The sequence below is a fragment of the Tigriopus californicus genome, chromosome 5 (assembly GCF_007210705.1).
Source record: "Tigriopus californicus strain San Diego chromosome 5, Tcal_SD_v2.1, whole genome shotgun sequence".
NCBI classification, from domain to species: Eukaryota; Metazoa; Arthropoda; class Copepoda; order Harpacticoida; family Harpacticidae; genus Tigriopus; species Tigriopus californicus.
Window position 1 is genome coordinate 2,084,311 of NC_081444.1, and position 22,115 is coordinate 2,106,425.

Consider the following 22,115-nt stretch of genomic DNA (forward strand, 5'->3'; position numbering starts at 1 on the left):
AAGTGAGTGACAGATAGGCAATACAATTATTTGTGTAGCACTTTCCCTCAAGTGAAAGCAACCAAGCTCCTCAACCAAGATATTGGTTGTCTTGAATGTTCGAGTAGCCTGTAATATTAACCAGCACCAATGATGAATGGTTCAATTTCGCTATCGGTTCCATGCAACGACAACAACCCACCAAATCAGTTTATTTCCGATGGACACTCCCAGTAGAAAGCACATGCTCGTGGGAGCAGAGGATTGGCCACCCTGGTTTCTCATCAACTCCTTCACATCTCCAAACTTCACTTCCTTTTCCTATGGCGGAATCATGTGGGACGTTTTGTTGCAATTGTCGAGGTCAATGAACTTTACCTTTTCAATTATTCGACCTCCCGATGGAAAATGGGGCGTTTTGGAAGCCAATGGGTCATGGAATGGAATGGTGGGCATGGTTTCGAGGAAAGAGGTCGATTTTGCCTTGGGGCCATTTGGTATGAGTGCCGAACGATCAGAAGTGATCGATTTTTCCTTTCCTTTGAGACAGGATATTTTGGTCACGGTTACTCCAGTGCGACTGGTCCCGGATCTTTGGGTTATTTGGCGCCCTTTTGGGATCAAAGTTTGGATCACCTTCTGTGTCACCTTTATCTCCTTCCTGATTCTTTTTGGGATATCAGACAAACTTTTCCTGAAACAATCGAGATGGGGGCAAATCATGGAATTTCTATTAAGAACTTTGGCCGGAGATGGATCCGTTCCTTTGCCGAGAACATGGAACTATCAATTGTTTTTCACTATGACATGGATCTTAGCCATGTTTATCTTAGGCCAAGGATATTCCGGAACCTTGGCATCCTTAATGACCATACCCAAGGTGCCCAAAATGATTGAGGATGTGTCAGACTTGGTGGATCAAGGTGACATTCCATGGGGTTTGGAGACCGGCACCATTTTGGAACAAACGGGATCCAAAGCTCAAACTGGATCGCTGCTACACAAGTTTTATTCAGGGGCTCAAAAGTTAAAGGGCAGCTGTTACGCGGATTTGGATAAAATCAAGGACGGCAAACTGGCTCGACTCTGTGAAGGTCTTACGGCCATGAGTATGCTTTCCGATGACTTCTCTAAGGAAGGCAAATGCTACATGTATGCGGGTAGAGGAAGTTTCATGAGCTTTTCCTACGCAATAATTCTTCAGGTAAATGATATCTTCAAGCTCGCCTTGAGAGGCTGAAGTTAAAGTGGCCTTGTGCTGTTGAATTTCCAGAAGTCAAGCAATTTCACGCGTTCCTTCAACGACGTTATCCATAGCATGATAGAGAGTGGAATAGTGGAGAATTCTCTCTCGAATTCCCTTCCCAATGCAACGAAATGCTCCTCAATCAAGACGATCATCCAGTCCTATGGTCAGAAATTCCAACCCTTGAGCTTGAGATCCTTGTCGGCCTTGGGCGGAACATACATTGTTGGAGTGCTCTCATCAATTTGTGCTTTTTTGACCGAGATTATCTCCCAAAACGGCATATACAGTTCGGCTAGTCAGTTTCTACCCTAATATCAAATGAAACAAAAACGGAATTGTGGGTAATGATTAAAAAGACTGCCCAATAAATGCAAATGATTTTTTTTTACTTTTTCCAATATTTTGCTTTTTTAGACTTTTTGGCCTAAGCAAAAACCGCCACATAATTTGTCCATGCATAAGAGACCCCATGGATGCTGTAATTAGATGGTTAGCCCAGTGCTAGGCTTCTGAGGCAATGAATGGAGAGAAAATATTGCAAAAAATGGCCGTTTATGATCGTTCATATTCAAATTATTGAGTGATCATACAATAGAATGGTTCGCAACCAAATTTTGATTGTCAGGTTTTCACATGGGCCAGTCAGGGTGACCTCAGCCAATCGCATCTCCCCCGGCCTGGCAGAGACGGGTATGTATGTAAAGACTGTCAAGAATGGATTTTTTTAGTTGGACTATGCTGCTTGCGTCAAGTTGTCCGGTCGAATGAGACGGTAATTTTGTCGAATCTCTTTTCCATCAAAGAGGATATCAGTTTTTATGTAATGGTATTCCGCCACTTGTCCATGGTGGTTTAATTGGATTCCACACGAAATTGGATTCCCTTTGAATAAGGGGACGCACGGGCTTTGTATGTCATTCTTTGGAAAGGGTGTCTTTGGAAAATAAACTAAAGATTGCCGCGGAACTAGTGTCAGCTTTTATGAAAGTTCATAATTCATAAATCTCGTACAACATTTTTAATGATCCTTAAATAAGGGCTTGTTCTTGACAACTTTCATTGGCTACGAAATCTTGTTGTCTCAAAACGAATATGGGGCAGACAATTGAAGCATTTCATCAAAACTTAGTTGATCATTTTGGATTCAATTAGGCGAAAAAAATGGACTTCAAACCAAGTTCTTGGACTGAAAGTGATTATTTCGTATCCGGATTGCTTGAAAGTTCAGGATTCAGATTCTTTCGGATTCGCAGAAGTGTCTCCGATTCGGCTTAAGAAAATTCGTTTCGCATTTGGAGACCCTATCACATCTGATATTAAATCTTGTTCGAAGCGCGAACCCATGAAATCGGTGTCAATTATGAATTCATGCATAACGCGTCAATCATGAAGCCATATCGCGAGTCCGTCTCTTTCCTCCTCAAAAATTACTACCAGATATCTGAGGAACCATTAGAGTTCTGGAAAATGGTTGAACATGGTTCGTAGGGATTACTTTTGGGCGAAACTAGAGCCACTATAATAGCAGAGTAAGCGCATGAGATTTTTGTTCCCAAAACGTCGTTTCCATTGTACTGTGGTTCTTCAGTTTACCCCCAAGGCGGCTTTGTCTGTGATATGAATGACTTATTTATTTCTGGTCGCAAGAACACGAGATATACAGTTTTAAATTTGTATTGTTCCCATTGATCGACCTGACGGATTATTATATTCCACGTCACATAAAGATATGTTTCACAATGTCTTTGTTGGTTCTTTGGATTCATATTTGTCTAAAATGGACCGATCTTCCACAACCATGACACGTTTTGTTACTTGCGGGACAGGTTCCGTAAGGATGTCTCTTCCAACCACACTTCGCACATCTAGAAGATTCCGTTGAGGGTTTATAATCCTTTCCCTTAGATTGATATCGACTTCTTCTTCCTCTTTGGACAATAGACCGTGTCTCCCTCCTTTTTTCCGAGACACTAGGTTCTGTTCAATCTCGAGGTGTTGGAATCTCCACGGAGCACATGTTGGTTGGCTTCTGCCGTCTCCCAAGCAAGACATTTGGCTTTGATACTTGACTAATCGGGATTCTCAATCTTGAGTAGATCCCTTTGCAAATCCTTGTCATAAACGGCTACAACAATGTCTTCATATGACATACGGTCCAACTCTGCATTGCATCCCAGAAGCTTCAATCGCACAAAGAAATCGGAGAAAAGTTCTCCTACTTTCTGGGAACATCGATGAAAAGCAACACGACGGATCATTACTGACAATGTATCCTCGTAATGTTTTTGAAGGGTATCCAAAACAGAGGTCACATCCGTCAAGTCTTACACATCCAGTAATTGTTCCATGATTTGGATCACCTTCACATCTAGACAACCTCGACGATAAGCTCGTTGTTCACGGTGAAGAAACCTTTCCATTTGGTTTGAAGCATGAAAGTCGCCAAATCCTGCTTTCCAGACCTTGAAGTCCGCCAAGGTTCCGTCTGGTTGGAGCTCCTCAGTCTTTAAAGCCGTATTGATGCGAATTGGTCCACGATCGTTACCTGGCGATCATGGGGTTGGTCTGAAAGAAGACCCTCAACCCTGAGCTCGCGTAGGCGAGAGATTTGAGCAGATGTTTGACATCGTAGTGAGAAAGGATCAATGCAATTTGAACTGAATGTCTTGATCGAGCTCGCTTTCTTCAGTGTCCTCCAGTTCAAAGCATTCTGACACAGCTAAACCAAACTTGTCCACAGCACTTTCGACAGGCAGAATTTCTGTCTCAAGGCCAATAACCTCTGGCATAGTGGAACCGTCGATATTTGCTCGCAAATGGTCTACTTTTCCTTTTAAATCATCAACTAATCGCTCAGCAATATAATGATGTTGTCCTCGGCTGCGACGTGCACTAGACAATATTGTTTATTGTGTCAAACATTCCAACATCATGTAGTGGCAGATAAAGGAGTTTTGGTGTAGATGGACATGCAACCCTGATCATCAAGAACCCGAGAAATGTCATCACAGTGTTCGATCAAATTTGTAACACATGATTTTCCATTTCTAAAGCCATGTTGTTCAAGTGAAATAATATCATGCTCATCTAGGTAACTGACCAACTTCTGTTTGATCATTTTCTCCATGACTTTCCCGGGTACCGAAGTAAGGGAGATTGGGCGATAGTTTCTTGCTTGTCTTGTTTCCTTTCCTTTTGACAAGGGTATGACATTTGCACGTCTCCAATCTTCTGGAATACACCCTTCCATCATGGACTTATCGAAGATCAGCGATAGGGGAAATGCCGCTGCACCACCAAGGGCCTTCAGAATAGTATTTGATATTCCATCAGGACCAGAACTGTTTGATCTCTTGTTTCGGTTTTGTTGTATAGTTTTGCTTCGGTCGCCATAACGAATAAACATCAACGTAAGAGAGTCTAAAAATAATTACGCAATGTGTGTCCTAGTGCGTGTCTCGACAATTCCCCTTACAATAGGGTTAACGTTGTAAAGAACAGTGCAAGTGGTAACACACAGGTTGACAATGAAATCAAGGAATTTAGAAACCATTTTTCAACGTTTATAGAAGGTCCTTATTCAACAAAGTGGCTGCACTTGAACGATCTCACCGACTCCTCAACAAGGGGTACGACTAGGTCCAGAACGATCCAAATCGAATACACTAATGTTGATAAGTGATAAATATCGAATCCAAATATCCTTAATGGTGATACGATGGGACCGGACGATGATAAACCAACACATCCGATAATGAATAACAAGCCAGGGGAATCCCGTTCAAATATGTGTTCACAGAGGAAACTATGAAGTGCGGGTGCGGCTAAGTTGACAAAGGGCAAAGTAAGATTTTCTACGAAAATGGCATCCACGGATTAGGCAAAACCAAAAATAAATGCCACAGCACCCGATGACTTAGGTTGGAATCTTAACGTAGGTTCACTCACGAAAAAGAAAATCGATAAACGTTATTCTCCACCGATTAGTTGGCGGTGCTCATTTTTAAATTTGTGGCCAAACGTTAAAAAAGTTTAGAGAAAGACTTTAAGGGTTATCAATATCGTGTTAGGTTAGGTTGGGTTAGGTTAGGTAAGGTTAGGTTAGGTTTGATTACGTTAGGTTAAGTTCAAAAAAGTACCACCGCCAACTAATCGGTGGAGAATAACGTTTCCCAAGAAAATCACATGCAGTGGTCATTTCGTAAGATGCCGATTGCGCCATGTAATGAACGCATGGCAATCGAAATAAGACTGATTTATTCAACAGTGACAAAACTCGTTTTCAGGAAGGTAGCACACAGATTGAATAGGTGAAAGGAGATCACGTTTTACAAATCCATCACAGTTCTATTTTCTGTCTTGCATCTCTGCCACACTGTATCACATTGCCAGGGATGACATTTAGATTTTCCTTCAATTTTTCAGCAAAAGTCTTGCTCTCGCAGTGAACCTTAACAGTCTCTGCCATGTCTTTCTTGATTTGCATATGGTTCTTCTTCAAAGCCTGCTCCAGTAATACCACCCTTTCCTTCAGGTTGTCGTTCTCCAACTTTATTTTTTCCATTTCGTTTTTATTGCTTGAACCTCGCCAATCAGATCCTCTGCCGACAGGTTACCCATTTTTTGCCCACTTGGAACGATTACTTCTTCGTTGTCCCTTGAATGTGTTTTTGGGGACAGAAGGTGATCCAACACGCTCGTTGGCCCCTTTGACACGTCTCTTTCTAGTAGCTTTTTTCATTTCACTTCAACTTCAATCGTCAGATGCACCGAAAACTAAGCAATTTTTTTTTCTCCAAGTGTCTGGAGAGCACTTTCCGACACGTCTTTTCACTCCGAAGACTACCGTTTCTACCGCATTCTACCGTCAAGTGGATAGAAATATCCGTAAATGTCAATTGAAATTACCTACAATTCCAAAACCAAAGTTTATTTTTCTTTTCTTTTATAAAACTGTTTCGTTTTCACAATGGAATAAAGATCAAAAAATTATAATATCCCAAGCTGTCTGGCTTCGACATGTGATTGGAGAGATCAGTGGTCGTGAGGAAAAAACCATTACAATTTACAAAGACAACATTCCAGCGATCAGTTTGACAAAGAAACTGGAGCAACACAATTGAGCCAAGCACATCGACACCAAATTCCACAACGTACATTCGGGAGAAGGATTTAAAAAGTGCCAGCATACATACAAACCAGATGAATTTGTTTTCGCAAAATATGATACGGGGAAGAAGCACTTCCCTTTTAATTTCAGCTCTTGATATTTAAACTAAAATCTGAAATACTAATGTGACAAGAAGGATTTTATTTTAAGGTAGAGACATACATGACTAAAGATAAAAAACATTATGTTGTTCATTTGAACATTTTGCCACGGCTTTGGGTAATGGTGTCAATAGGGCCGCAGGGTCTAAAAAATTCAGAATTTCATTTAACATGTAAAGACTTTTAACAGACGAGAGATTGGCTTATGCTTTGCACTGATAAAATATGTTTTCTCTCAATCAATTTTTCCTCAATTAAAAACAATGAAAAGTACCCATTTAGTTTGAAAGTAAAAGTCAGCAGTCAAATATTCCTGCAGGTATTTTGAGGATTGAATGCGCCCGCCTTGGTATTTTCAAATCCAATGGGTATTGACTCCAAGTCTCGTTCTCAGGATTGAATGCAAAAATGTCAGTCAGAACATCCTGATTCCAATTGGACAATGATCCTCCGCCTCCGCTAGTGTAAAGGTTCCCATCAAAATTAAACAACACAGATTTGTAGAGACTGGTGGCAAAGGCTTCTCCGAAATGCCACGTGTCGGTTGCCCAAGTGTAGATGAACGGCTTATCAAAGGCTGAAATATGAGAGCCAGACGAAAAATAGTCATTAATGTTTAGTTTTGTGCTTTGAAGGCTTTGAGTATTCTCGACAATTTGTCAATGTCCTTTCGTAGCTAGTTCGGAGAAAAATCTAGTGCATGCTTCAATTGCCGTTTTGAAGTTGGCACCGTCAATTTTCAAATCTACCGGCATATGCCATTTTGGCATTCGCCATTTTGAAAATAGCTCGTTTAAAAGTCAAAGTTGGCACAATTATGGACGATAGTAGTATTAATAAGGGCTTGAGTAATGGCATAATTTGTAACGCTATTACTTTTTCAGTAACGCACTACTTTTCTGCAAAAGTAAGGGAACCAATAAGCCGAACGGGCCTTTTCTCCCGTAACTTTTTTGACGAAATATATATTTATGAAATGAAAAAAAAAACTATTGGTACTAATAAAGAAAATTCATTGACGCGGAAGAAATCAATAAGTGCCCAAAGTAATGTTAAATTAATTCAGATAAATGGAAGAGCTTATGAGCGCCTCTCTTAGCGGCAGTGTCAACGGAGGGAAATTGGGAAAAATATTTCATCAAGAAACAAAAAGAAGCGCACGAAAAATAAGAAGAAAGCAAAAGCTATTTCTACAAACAGCTGGGAGAACATATCAAAACAATCAGCGGGAATTTTTACTTACCGTGACGGTAAAAAAAAATATACTATGGCACGGTCCGCAATTGTGCAATGGTTGCGTCACGTTAATGTTTTTCAAACCATGACAAAAATAATGAAAAAAATACATTTCAATATGTTTATCAAAAAAAAGAAAAAAACATATTGAAACTAAAGAACCCTTAACGCCTAATAAAGAATCATTAATCCTAGTACCCTTGTTTCCTTGTACATTCGTCAGCTGTTTCAAATCATACTTACTACCTTTTTGCAGTTTTAAGCCAAGAAAAACAATAATAATATCAGAAAAAAATAAAAAATAAAGACAATAGTGATAATGATGATTCTTGGCCATGTTAGATGGTAAAAAAGTTGACTAGATTGTGATATCACAACAAAGTTGCTTGGAGTTGGTCCAGTGCACATGAAAAATGGAAAGAGGGGAGGCACAGATAGTATACAGGTAGCGGTAAAAAGGAAAATTATGGTTATTGCTGTAAAGTGGGTGGGACAAATTGAACAGATGCTTCATCAGCTCCCGTCGTTGATGGTATTTGGCTGGGAGCCGGGCAAAGTTACACAACCGCCAATACTCCAAATGGATGTCGGGCCAAGGACATTAAGATGTAAGCAAGACCTTGACTATGATGGACAACTTTTTCCGGGCATCACCTCCGGATAGGTTAGGTTCCCAACAATGTTGGACACTAACCTTGCCAGCCCAATGGTGAGAGGGTCTGCTTTGCATAGAAAATGCGTCCATGCATTGTTGGCATATTGGGGCACGCACAGGTATCACTTGAGGAACTGGGTGAACGTGGCATTGGACGTGGATTCGAGGGCGGAGTTGGGTAGCCAAAGGGAAAGGCCGTAGAGGAAAAATGGGTTGATATAAGTCCGGATGAGTTGAAGAACTATTGGAAGGGGGAGATTCTTGATGAGTAGTCTATTGCACATGTACCCAATCCTGGTCTTGGCCTTGGTTATTGTGGACTGGAGGTGATTGGTGAACAAGAGTTGAAACCAACTTAGTTGAAGTACTTGACGATTTCAATCGGGATGCTGTTGATATAGAAGGAGGTGGGAGGCAGGCGACCTTTATGGAAAACCGTGGCCTTCGTCTTGATGGTATTGACTTGAAGGCCGTTCTCTTGGCAGTAACTGTGTAGTGCATTGATGGCATTTTGCAATTCAATGGCTGAATCAGCCGAGAGAGCCAGGTCGTTTGCATATTTTAGATATTGTACCGGAAAATGGTTGATGGTGGGACCTTGGTGTGTGAGGGCTTCGGTAAGGTCGGATACATAAAAAATGAAAAGGATTAGCAATAGCGGATCCCCCTGCGGAAGGCCAATGGAAGTTAAGTATCAAGGGGATAAATCCTCACGATAAACGAACGGAGCATCTGAGTCCCGCATAGATGTTTGACAGCAGGTTTGATTGAGGCTGAAGAGATCTTGCACGAGTGGCCAGGCTTTGGTGTGGAGAAGTGAAAGTCGGAAAGGAGAGACCCCAGACGTTAAGGGGGCTTTACTCTCCATCTTTTTGAAGGCCACGTCCATCTTGGGTTCCGTGATGGTCTGCAATAGGGGATGGTGGTCTTCTAGGCAGCCCTGGACCCCCACCACTACCGTTCTCGATGTTGATCCAAACAGTTCTTGCCAGAGGAGGAGAACTTCTGGAGGCGGGACTTTGGCACGTTTGAACAAGCACGCTATCCTGGACAAGGCTGATGAAGAGAGCAGGTTCTCTGCTTCCAAACTATGGTCGGCTCAGGTGTTTGGCTTGTTTTGGTACTATGCAGTTCTTGGAGCATTTGGCCTCTCAGCTCTTGATGGTAGGGGCTGAACCACGGGGTCTTGAGTCCTCCTCTCTTTGTTGGCACTGAGGAGGACTCTTTGAATGCTCGCAAAATGCGTTGGACCACTGCAACTGGATCGGTCCCAATCCTGGTGTTGATGGATAGCTGCAGAGCCTCAAGATGAGCCGCATACTTCTGCACATTAACCTTGCAACTCCCATTTTCAGTAATACCCAGATGATGGAAATTTCTGGGCATCTTGATAGTGACTGAAATCGGGAGGTGATCAGAAACAGCCAGTGGATGGGTGAAACTGGCCGGAGATGAAATATTTTCTGGTATGAAAATGTGGTCAAGTATAGTAGGTGTGTGTTGGGATTCCCGGGCCGGAATGCAGAGCAATTTTCCATTGCCTCGGGATTTGGGCGATCTTTGAGAATTCATTAGGGTCAGAACGTATGTTAAAGCCACCGCCAATGATGAATTTCTCCAGATTCCTCACCTTCTGAAAGGTGAATTTCAAGTCCAAGACAAGGTCATCATCGTTCGTTGTTGGCTGGTAGTAATGATGGCGAAGCCTTGGGCACCCACCGCTATGTGACGAGAAAAGGACGAGAGAAGGGTGGGCTCAAAGTGTTTGGCAATAACTAGCTCCAATCCATCGTTGGGCCAACGACGCCTAGCGGCTTCCTGACATGAACCACGAAGCTTTGTTTGCCAGGAATGAAATTCTCGTGTGCCCCCTCGGTGACCCATGTCTTGGATAAGAAGGTAAAGGCACATCCTTTGATCTTGTCGAGACTCCGTCCAGCTCCACCCACTCGCTACAAATTCGCCCGTCCATGGCACTTGAGGAAGCAGGCCGACACTTGTTGATTCCCTCCTCTCCACTTGATCCGACGCCGTTGTCGATTCCTCATGATTAGAGCGGGTAAAAACATTCAATTCCAATAAAAAATATTTTTTAAATATTTTGGCCATTTTCTCAAAAAGTAAATATTTAGACGTTTTCAATACCGTGGATAGCATTTTGAACATTTTCATCATATTTTGGCAATTCAAGGAACCAAACACGTGAATTAGTAGATTTTTGGTCCAACTCAGAAGTGTTATGGTATCTAATTCAAAACATCATTGCCTCTAGCAGAACAATGTCGGGTTCATCGATTTACACTGAACAGAATAGGAAGAAGGGTAATAATGAGTTTTTTTGTACTTTTTTACTGCAGCTGGTCCATCCATGAACATTATTAACTAGAGTAGCTATGATACAGTGGAATTTTCTACTATGGCAGGTTGATGGCTGCACTATCAACCGGGTGTTTCATAATGATCTGGCTGGTCTCACAGGGTAACAAGTGTAGGTTAGGCAACAACATAGAATTAAGCCTTTTAAATTTCAGAATGTGCATGAGTAATTAGGACCATTATGGAATAACTAGAAATACATATTTGTTTAAGAACGTTGGAGAATTCCTGAAAACAACTCCATGTGGCCCTCAAATAAGAGAAAAGGTTGAGCAATGATTGATTGGTGCAAAATCTACTGAGCAAGCTGGGCATTGATTCACTGGCTTCTTCTTAGGTCAAATCATTCCCATCCTGATGAAGCTAACAATCTAGTCGCACTTGAGTTATATTTTGTTCTCCATCTCGAGGACTTGAGTACGCAAATGAAGCAAAAAATACTGCCGGACCAAGCTCAAAGGCAAATGTGCATTTCTAAAAACAGAAATACGAAGTCCTAGTTGTATATTTATGCATTTCAGTGATCAATATTTTTTCAATATTTGCAGCTTTTTCGATTACATATAATTCAAATACTTGGTCGTTTTTAGTGCAATGTTTTTTTCCGCCCTACTCATAATACAAAGTTGTTCAATACTACCTGGAAAAGCGAGATCACTGTGGCCATTAAGGAAGGAATTAAGGAAGGGAAGCAAGGATTTGGAGGAGGGAGAGGGCTTAAGGGCTACAAGCTCACGTCTTGAAAAAGACCCCATTCATTGGTATCATAGTCGGAATTATGTAATCAACCACTAAAAACAATATTCAAGTCTGAAGAGTAAAAAGGCACGTCCGCCATGCAAGGCGTAACCCCACCATAAATGTATTTTCCTCCAAAAGTAATGGTATCAGTAACGGCAATTCTGTAAATGGCTTGTTATAAATCCTAAAGGAAACTAAAACGAACCCAAGAAATTACTTGTTGGCAAAAATATCTGGCTCTTGAATTTTCACCTCAAGTGCATCACTTTGGGAGCTCTTTGGTCATTTTTGAAAACTTTTTAAACCACTGAAGAAGAAAAAGGCAACAACGACTTCAATGTACTCAAAACAAGTCAGTTAGCAGTTAAGAGGTTGTGGCTCTGTTTGAGAACTGCCCTAAAAAGTTCTTGTTAGTGAATAACGTACTCCTAAAATTAGATGCAAAAATACTTACTAGATGCCACAACCATAAAACTGATTTGATTGTGCTTGTTGGTGAATCGCTCGCAAGCAGCATTATAAGTCTCAAGAGAGGTGTCAGCCTTCCGCTCCCATTGCTGACTTGGCCAATTCAAGACATGAGTTTCTTTTCCACTTCGACCGAAGATGCCGCCTACTAAAATGATATGATCCTCGTCTAAACCCCCGCCACAAGGCCCGTAGGAGCCTGCTGGTAGGGGTGGCCCATCTTTTTGCGTTCCATTAGCATAAATGACCATTGTGTGGTTGCTCGCAAAGTCGGAGCCTTTCCAGCCGCCCATTACAATCACCCATGAGTCCCGAATTTGGGCGCTAGCGAAGTCTGTCCGTCTTTCGGGAAATTCTCCGACACTTCCCCACGTCAGAGTTTTGAAGTCGAATTCGGTAATCTCCAATTTCACACTGTTACTCCCGTGGAATCCACCAAGAAGCCAGAGTTTATTACCAACCAAAAGACTGGGAGCCCCAAAAATCGGAGAGGGCAGTTGAGGAGGGTCCGGGCAATACTTCTGGTTTTTTAAATCGAGTAGCGCGACTTCGGTCTTGGCAATAACGTTCCCTCTAATCATATCATGTCCTCCAACTACCATGATCTGGGATGGTTCTAGTCAAAGTAAAGGATTATTGATAACGCATTTTTATTCCGCAATAATAAACATAGGCATGAAAAAGGGTGTCAAAAATCTGTTGTTGTTAAACTTTACTTGTTTAGGACAAAAACAAAGTCAAAGGTTTTGAATTTCAGACAAGTATTTCACATTTCATAACCTATGCCATAGAACATTGATCACATCTATTAACTAGGGAAAATAGGAAATAATTGGGACTTTGCAATATTCAAAGAAGGGGCAAAAGATAAATGATATTGGACGTTTTCGAAAGTACACATTTATCATCGCAAAAATAAACAAATAACCAAACCAAACCGGAACTCTGGGAGTTTCCGTCTCAACTAAGTATTGGTTTAGTCACTGATCCATCCCTAAAACAAAGAGTTTTGTCTGGGATCGCTCCAACTAATAGGATCAATCCTTCGGGCAAGGCAGGGTCCTCATCTTTGGCAGCGATGGCAGCAGTGCCCCCCCTCGCATCTGCGTCCTCCAAAATGGCTATGGTCGTCCACATGATTCATGTTGATTAACGTTCAGGTCCATGCAGATCAGGGCCTGTAAGTCCAGATGGTCTTGAACTGAATGCACGACCTCTAATTGTGTGTGTGCTCATCTGGCTCTTTGTTCCAATGATGCCTGCAAAAGTTCCCGTGCACAGAATTGCATGGTATGGAAAACTGTGAGGCAGACGAGGAGAATGGGAAGCGCTAAAGTGGAGAACGCCTGCTCCCCTGCGATGTTGAATCGCGGCAACCACCGTCACATCGTTGTCAATAACAAAAGCAACACTTTCTGCCTCTATTGTAGGAAAGGACCTCAAAATTTAACTAAAAAGTCTCACTTGAAGGTTCTCAGAGCTCTAGAGAAGCTTCACAAGGCGAAGATGAAGCAGTCCAAGCCAAAGTCTTATGCAAATGCAGTGGCATCGACAGGACCCAACCTGTCCATACCTCCTTCAAAACCATTTGCGAGGGCAGAAACTACGGTCCGAGCTTCACTAGGAAGCCTACTTTGTGCCGTGGACGTGGATGCTCTATCTACATAACATAACGTTCATCTTCAACATGCAAAAATGAACCGTATTTGATTGAGCCTTTCCCATGCCGCCAATTCCAAGATGTTGAGAAATATTTCATTTGGTCTTCACATACCTGACAACTTTTGACCGAAAACTGTCACTGCCTCATGAGGTTCAGGGTCATGGGCATACCTCCAACTTTCAAGAAGTAAACATTTGTTGCCATCGACAGTATAACCAGTGCATTTATTGGTGGCGACACAGATTGCTCCACATGTCATATTGGACCTAAGAAAAAAATTGAGTTGTTACATTGCCCTGTCGCCCCAGTACCAGTATTTGAGATTAGATAAAACGAGGAGCTGAAATACATGAAAACAGACCTTTAGTTCCTAAATAACTCATAAGTAGTTAAATAGACCGAACCCTAAGTCATACACAAGTGCTAGCAAAGTCCTATCTAAATGTCCACCGATAAGGTCTTGGAAAATTAGTTTTTTGCCGAGGAGGAGAGGAGGACTCAAAACCCCGTGGTTCAGCCCCTACCATTAAGAGCTGAGAGGCCAAATGCTCCAAAAACTGCATAGTACCAAAACAAACCAAACATCTGAGACTTGAGAGCAATATGCGATATCAAGAGTTGCACATCACAAGTCTGTGAGGAGCCCCAAGGAAGCCCACCATAGGTTGGAAGTGGAGAACCTGCTCTCTTTGTTAGCCTTGTCCAGGATAGCGGGCTAGTACAAACGTGCCAAAAAGCCCGCCACCAACTCGGAGATTCCGTTGAGTAAATTACTCGTCCACTGTCAAGAACTATTTGTATCAACATCGGGAACGGTAGTGGAGGAGGCCCAGGGCTGCCTAGAAGAACACCATCCCCTTTTGCAGATATTCACGGAACCCGAGATGGACGTGGCATTCAAGAAGATGGAGAGTATGGCCCCCTCAACGTCTGGGATCTCTCCTTTCCAACTTTCACTTCTCCGAACCCATGCCTGGCCACTCCTCCAAAATCTCTTCAGCTTCGTCCTCCATTCTACCTTCTTCCCACCAACGTGGATGGAGTCAGCCATCATCTTTATTCACAAGAAGAGGCCCAGGGACATTCCAGACAACCATAGGACCCACCATCAACCATTTTCCGGTACAATATCTTCAATATGCAAACGACCTGGTTCTCTCGGTTGATACAGACGTGGAATTGCAAAATGCCATCAATGCACTACACAGTTATTGCCAAGAGAACGGCCTTCAAGTCAATACCGTCAAGACGAAGACCATGGTTTTCCATAAAGGTCGCCTGCCTCCCACCTCCTTCCATATTAACAAGTATCAACCAGACGATTTTACCATCCTGATGTAGGGCACTCCACCTCCTTGACCTTGGCATCATCAACACTCCAAGGAGCTACCTCAAAGGTAACGAAAGCATTTACTGAGATATTACCAATACTTTGGCTCTTCACAATGACAAGACCGAAAATAGCCAGAAGAAGAGGTTTTTTAAAAGTATCCATGAGGCCTGAGTGGTACAACGTTAGCCTTGATTCTAAGTGGGCAGAAAATTTTCCTTCAATGTCCGTCAATTTGAGCTCAATTTCATTTCAACTGTAATGGTCAACTGATTACTAGGCTAAATTGTATTACTTATCGTGATTGTGCGGGATTTTACTTCCTAATGTGTGGTTTTTCGAGGCCCCGTTCCTTTCAAGAATTTCACCATCCCAACTGTTCAAGTTGAAGATTTTGATTTCTTTTTAATAGTAAAACTTCAACATGATATGATATTTGGTCTAGAGCCATTGTAATGCTAGAGTACATAAATGAACATTTTAATCCCAAGACCTCGTTTACGTTACATTGTGGTTCTTCAGCTCCCCTTATGCAGCTTTTTCGGTGTCATGAAGAAATCCAACGGATTCAGGTTCAGGGATGAGGGGGAGGGCAAAACTCCTTAGGTCAGAATCTATTGGAGCTCAACTTCCACCCAAGATACTTCTGAGTGATACTTCAAAGTTGCCAGTGGGATTATAGGTATTTTTGACCCTGTAAACGGTGTTCCTGGCGATGCTGAAGTTAGTAGGGACGGCCCTGTCGCTGTCGCCAACGCCGATCCGAAAAATTATTTCCCCCAGATTACTTCTACCATTGTTTTCAAACACAGATAGGCAAAACTAAAATCAGTTGGTGAAACGAAAGACTTTGCTAGATATGCCAAAAAACTCCTGCAATTATTATTTTTAAAATAACTTCCTTAATCACTGAGCCACAAGATTTTAAAGACGTGTCCGAGGACTTATGGTCCACACGGTACCATAGTCCAGTCGGAGGGCTGTCAATCCTTCCTTACGTTACCTTGCCTCCGGTCGTATGCCGGGATGCAAATGTTTGGGCCTAGAACCATTTTTCATTACAAGCCTGAAATCTTTCAAGTAGTATTTCATACCGCTGTGACGCGATAATAAAGTTATTGTTGTCACTGAAAATTTGTTATTTATATGTTCCATACAATGGATTGGAAGGTTCACGAGACATATACGTACGTATGATTGCAAATTTTGAGATCAATTGGATCGGGGTTGGTCTTCGCTTTGGAACTGCACCGTCGTCCTTGGCTTTGGAAATCCTGAAGACAAATCGAGCGCTCCAAATTCAAAGCAAACGAAATGACGGTGGAGAAGGGTGATAAAGCAAGGTTTTCCAATTTGATTGAACTGATAAATCTTTGTCATAAAAAATTGTGGGTAGTCTCCAAAAAGTTGGACGTAATTCAGGGTAAGATTAAGGCCTCCATCGAAAACGACCACTTACAAACTGAGAGTAGGGTGGTTCAGGAGGACAGGTCAAATCTGAAGGCTTTTTGATTTTATGCAAACTCTATGAGAAAGATGAAACACGTTGTTGGGCCTTCCAAGGTTGATGGGGAAGCCATAAGTAATGTAAAGGCTATGGCCAACATACTTGGAGATCAGTTCTCTAGTGTGTTTTCAACCCCACTGAGTTCACAAGCAACAGCTTCTTGTTCTAATGACGAGTCTGTTGAGATTGATGAGGTTACTCAAATTGAGCAATTTGATGATCTCACAGTTACAGATCAAGAAGCTTTAGTTGCCATCAGGGACTTGAGGCTTTCAAGTTCTCCTGGTCCTGATGGTGAAACATCTCAGTTTGTGATGAGATGCTCATTGGTTCTTGCTCCTGTTTTCTCAAACTTGATGAGTCGCATCTTGGACAAGGGCAAGTTTCCCTCCTCGCTAAAGTTAGCCCACGTTGTTCCAATTTTCAAAGGGGGAGATAAGTCGCTTCCCAGTAACTATAGACTTATATCAAGTTGCTAGTTCAAGTGGAACAGGGGTTCCCAACGCACAAAGAACCATTGGACCTGGATTTGTACTCTTTCTGGCACATTCGTAGTGCACTATCCACGTTGGAAGGTGTCATCCTTCAGGGTAGTCGGGTATTGATTCCCAAGGGATTGCAAAGAGCGATCCTGGAGGATCTGCATGTGGCCCACCCAGGGATGGAGCGGTCCCTGTCCCGGGCCCGCGAGTGCGTGTACTGGCCAGGAATGCATCATGAGATCAAGGCCATGGTCCAGCAATGCCCGGAGTGCGAGGAGAACAAAGCCAGTCATCAACAGGAACCGTTGATCCAGGACCCTCGTCCGGATTGGCCAGGTGAGGCCATATCAACGGATTTGTTTCATCATAAGGCCAAAAAATATCTCGCCGTGATTGACAAGTACTCAGGTTGGGCGGAAGTGTATCCATTGACCGGTTGAGCGTCCACGGAGGACGTGGGAAAGCACTTGTTGAGGTGGGCCACCCAATTTGGCTTGGCTAGGCGGCTAACCACGGATGGAGGCCCTCAATTTAAGTCAGCCGAGTTTGCACACTTTTGTGAGAAGTGGAACATTTCCCATGACCCATTATCTCCGTACCATCACGAAGCAAATGGTTATGCCAAAGCTGCGGTAAAGTCGATGAAGGCCATCATCAGGAAGATTCGCCTTAAAAAGAATTTTGACGATGAGCGTTTCCTTCATGCCTTACTGGAGTATTGGAACACTCCAAGGAAGGACGGCCTATCTCTGGCACAAAGACTCTTTGGGAGACCAACAAGAACACGCTTCCAAGTAGCCCTATGTGTTTCCACCAAGATCTTTGTGCCCAGATCCAAGAGGCCGATCAGAGGGCCGAATGGTTGCGAAGAAAAGCTAAGGAACACCATGATGCGAGAGTAAAGGCGTTACCTTCTCTCCAGATTGGAGACATTGTCCGTATCCAAAACCGAGAAACGAAGATCTGGGAAGTCCTTTGAGAAATCGAGAAGTGTGTCCCGCAACGTTGGAGCTATATGCTCAGGACGGAGTCGGGACGGTTGAAATGGAGAAATCGGAAGTTCCTCTGGCGAGTCCAACAAGATGTTCGTGTCCCGAAACCAAGAGCGAATCCGGACCCGACCCATGAAGACAGAGGTCTTCAAAAATTGGTGAAAGAACATCCGGAGGAATCGGAAAACACTCCAATGACAAGGTCCAGACCACACAGATACCGGCGAGCCCCCACACGATATGGGCATTAAGGCCTATCCCCGAGATAGCCATGAATAGGCGGGGCATGGAGGAGTGTGCGGGAACCCTGACATGACGCGAGCAGAAATAAGAGAATAAGCATAACAATGTGACATCCGGCAGAAAACAGTATGAAAGAGAACAAGCGTGGACCAATCCCATCAAAAATCCGTCAAGTAGGGAGATTCGCGTGGACTGATCAGATGCTCAAAGAATCTTGCTTCTGTTTCGACGTACTTGATGCGTTGCATCTTGGACAAGGGCAAGTTTCCCTTTTCTCTGAAGGTAGCTCATGTTGTTCCAATTTTCAAAGGAGGAGATAAGTCGCTCCCCAGTAATTATAGACCAACTTCTCTCACTTCGAATATTGCGAAGGTGTTTGAGAAAATCATGAAATTCAAACTTGTAGAGTTTCTTGATATCCATGAAGTCCTTCCTCCTAGCCAGCATGGGTTTCGAGCACATTTTAGGACGGTTACCCAACTGATATGGGTTTCGAGCACATTTTAGGACGGTTACCCAACTGATTCAGCAGATAGAGCAGGTTATTGAGGGGCTAGAGAGTCACGAGTCGGTCGATGTAGTCTATCTTGAATTTGTAAAGGTAGATCATGGCCTTTTAGTTAACAAGCTCCATGAGATTGGGATCCAGGGCAAGGTTCTCAATTGGTAAAGAAGTTTCATTTCTGGTAGGAAGCAATTGGTTAAGGTTGAGTAAAGAAGTTTCATTTCTGGTAGGAAGCAATTGGTTAAGGTTGAGGGATCTCTTAGTGACATACATGATGTCAAGTCGGGTGTTCCTCAGGGTTCCATTTTGGGTCCTCTCCTTTTCATTATCTTCATTGCTCCGCTTCAGAAGCTTGGTAGTAGTAATGACAGTATCTCTTACTATGCTGATGACACAAAATTGGTAGTTGGTAGGAATGGTCAGTCAGAATTCCGGTTTTCTGGTAGAGGTTCTAGATCAAATCTACCCTTGGGTTGCTAAGAGTAACATGGCACTGAATGGAATTAAATTCCACTCAAAGACTTTGAGTCAACACCATTAGACTCTCAACTATTAGATGGTGAATGTAAAGGCATTCAGCAGGTCTTATCCATGAAGGATTTAGGTTTAATCCTCCACGATGAAATATTCTATGTAAGTTCCTTCAAATTATATTTAAGTCATCTAGTCAAGAAAAAAGATCAGTGGCTTTATCAGATTTCATAGATGTACGCAGCTGATTGCGAGTGCAGAGGTCTCCATGGAATTTTTTTTTGGCCTAGTACTCGATTTAATCATTGGAATTATGACGTCGAGCTTCAAGTAATTATATTACTAGATCACAATCAAATTACAAATGTTATGTTTCCAAAATGTTGGCTGTAACAGAGATATCATGGAACGAGCCAAAAATATCAACATTTTTATGTGGCTTACACAAAATACCCGGAATGAACACATTTTCTTGAAATGGGTGTTTTTCGTCCCAGCCAATAGTACATTTGTGTCGAATTGTATCACTCTTCCAGAGTGTTCAAATAATCACATTAGCATTGTGAGGTAAGAGGATAATAGAAAAAATCAAGACTTAAGTTGAAAAAGTGACAATATGCAAGAACGATAAATATTAATAAGACAGCTTTACCATCCAGATGAGAAACTGTCAAATTCCTTGATTTTGGCATCCTCAACACTCCAAGGAGCTACCTCATAAGAGATGAAAGCGTTGACAGAGATATTACCAATTGCTTGGCTCTTTGCAGTTGCAAGACTTAAAATGGCCACAAGAGGTGCTTTCATCCAAGAGTCCATAATAACTGAACAATTCAACGCTAGCTTTGGTAATGATCTGATCGATAGGAAATGTTTCGAACACTTAAAGGTAGTTTGAAGTTCATTTCATGAATCGACAAAATTGCTTTCACTTACCTTGTGTCGATGTTTGTAAATCTTCTACCCCTCAATTTGTGTTGAACGATCTACGTATGTAGACTGAGGGTCCGAAGAGGTCTAACGAAAGCGAATCAAATTGAACATATCGTTGATTTTTGAAACAAAAAAGCAATCAAGTCCTCAAATGAGGTAGGAATGGAGCCCTATCGTCTTGTGTATATTGTATATGCTACGTCATGGGCATTTTGGCTTTGATTTTCAAATATACTTATATATTTCTTTTACATCGTTCTTATATTGGTTATTACACCGAACTACAAATGAGGAACGTGATCGAAGACAAATGGAAAACCACAATGAGGTCACTTGTTTTGAAGGAAAAGGGGGAAAAATAACAAGTGTGAAGTTTTTTTAGGCAAAACGGTAAAAAATGCATCCAAACAAAAACAAAAAAGATAGCAGAAAGTGGAGAAAACTATTTTATTATGAAATGAGTAGCCATGGTAGTCATGGATTATCTTTGTGTGGCAAAATCCATAATCCTCTCCGGCTATCAGACTGAACAGTCATAATCAGGTAATGTTCAATTTTTTGGCGGTGTGCATCTGTCAAGTAAAAAAACATTTGGAGCGTATAATTTTGATGAAATGCGTGTGTAAAGGGGGGGGGAATAAAATAACATTGAAGGAACCTGCAAGAGAAGCAAGTACTTCATCGTTTTGAATATATTTTGGAGGGCTCAAAATTGGAAACTTTTACATTGATTGTAATTTACTATCAAACCTGGTGAAGGAAAAAGGTCAGATGAAAAGAAAAGATGTATTGTAAAATATAAATTCCGCGTTTCCTTTAAATACTGCATTGTCAATATCTTTTGGTTTGTTGAAAAAAATGGTTGTTCTCTAGTTCTCACTTTATTCCTGCTTGTTTTTTTGGCAAAAGCTCAAGCTTGTCCTCAAAATAAAACTAGAATCTCAATACTTCACACAAAAAAGAAGAAAAATCCCTGCCTGACTCATATTATACAATAAATGTATTTTACATTTGCAATAGCCAGGGTCATTCTCCGGTATCGATACTGAAGTCTCAATACCGATTATTCTGATATAACAGAATAGATCTCCGTCCGTGGCTGTAGTATTTAAGAATTTTCATAACACAAGTCAGTAATGGTTGAAAATCCAAACAGGGCACTATATCGAGGAAGGGTATATAAACCGGAATTTTATATTTTTATATAGGAAATTTGATCGTTTAAAAGTTTAGCGTCACTCTATCTATACACACTAAATACTATCATTCTCCAAACAGGATACGAAAGCTACGTGCATGATAATTTGAGTTTGCAAAAACATTCATAACCTTTATGCCCCCACCCTATATTTTAGGGCTAATTGTAGCGACCGTATAGTTTTCATGCGCGTTTTGAGAGCCTCCTGAAGCCCTCGTGAATCCCGGTTGGTTTGAAAAATGAAGTCCACCTCTCTTTTTCTAAGGCCTCTTTGTGGTACGATTTGCTCGCTCCTTAAATATTGGCAGATTTGAAGGCAAATTTTGACAAGAGTTTCTCCAAGATACTCAGATCTGACGACTCCAATTCTGTAAAACCTTTAATTTGAGCTCACTATATAGGGCTCTATTTTCGTACAAACCTCGGGCAATTATATTTAACCATTGAGGTCCAATAATCTTGGGGCCCCTCCTCAAAACAAGTAATGGTCAAGAAAGTTCAGACGTTCTGAATCAATCAAGACCAAATTGCCCGTTTATGAAAATCAGAAATCACCCAACGTGGTTTACGCTAGCTGCGGTGTACGTACGAGTACATGATGATGATGACTTATTTATTTCTGGTCGCAGGAACACGAGATATACAGTTTTAAATTTGTATGGTTCCTATTGATCGACCTTACGGATCATTATATTCCACGTCATAAAAAGATATGTTTCACAATGTCTTTGTTGTTTCTTTGGATTCATATTTGTTATTTTTGAGTCGATAGGTGCCAGGTCTTGATTAAACTTATCACTTTAGCTTTGCTTTTTT

At 41.8% G+C, this 22,115-nt stretch overlaps 2 protein-coding genes across 3 annotated transcripts; one reads left to right on the top strand and one right to left on the bottom strand.

The window, feature by feature from the left end:
• The first annotated feature begins 275 nt into the window (after window positions 1-275).
• LOC131880693 (glutamate receptor U1-like) lies at window positions 276-1,219 on the top strand. The gene has a single exon (XM_059227376.1). It carries the CDS (start codon window positions 314-316, stop codon window positions 1,217-1,219), a length of 906 nt encoding a protein of 301 aa, XP_059083359.1. The 5' UTR covers window positions 276-313.
• A 4,992-nt stretch (window positions 1,220-6,211) lies between these two features.
• Window positions 6,212-20,036, bottom strand: LOC131879990 (uncharacterized). 2 transcript variants are annotated; one of them, XM_059226481.1, is made up of 4 exons: window positions 14,967-15,139; window positions 13,750-13,904; window positions 11,962-12,591; window positions 6,212-7,076 (listed from the first exon to the last, which is right to left on the bottom strand). In XM_059226481.1, exons 1-4 carry the CDS (start codon window positions 15,131-15,133, stop codon window positions 6,796-6,798), a joined length of 1,233 nt encoding a protein of 410 aa, XP_059082464.1. In that variant the 5' UTR covers window positions 15,134-15,139; the 3' UTR covers window positions 6,212-6,795. The 2 variants fall into 2 exon arrangements, with proteins under 2 accessions (XP_059082464.1, XP_059082463.1); XM_059226480.1 differs by lacking the exon at window positions 14,967-15,139 and adding an exon at window positions 19,821-20,036 and having other exon boundaries at window positions 6,213-7,076.
• Between the last annotated feature and the right edge of the window lie 2,079 nt (window positions 20,037-22,115).

What these genes read in the sequence shown, in the direction of transcription:
- LOC131880693 (XM_059227376.1), top strand. Translation starts at nt 314, where the DNA reads ATGTGGGACGTTTTGTTGCAATTGTCGAGGTCAATGAACTTTACCTTT.
- LOC131879990 (XM_059226481.1), bottom strand. Translation starts at nt 15,133, where the DNA reads ATGGATACTTTTAAAAAACCTCTTCTTCTGGCTATTTTCGGTCTTGTC. An exon ending in GAGTGCCCTACATCAGGATG is followed by an intron (nt 13,905 to 14,966) that starts GTAAAATCGTCT and finishes TTTTTTTCTTAG; the next exon opens with GTCCAATATGACATGTGGAG. An exon ending in TTTCGGTCAAAAGTTGTCAG is followed by an intron (nt 12,592 to 13,749) that starts GTATGTGAAGAC and finishes TACTTTGACTAG; the next exon opens with AACCATCCCAGATCATGGTA.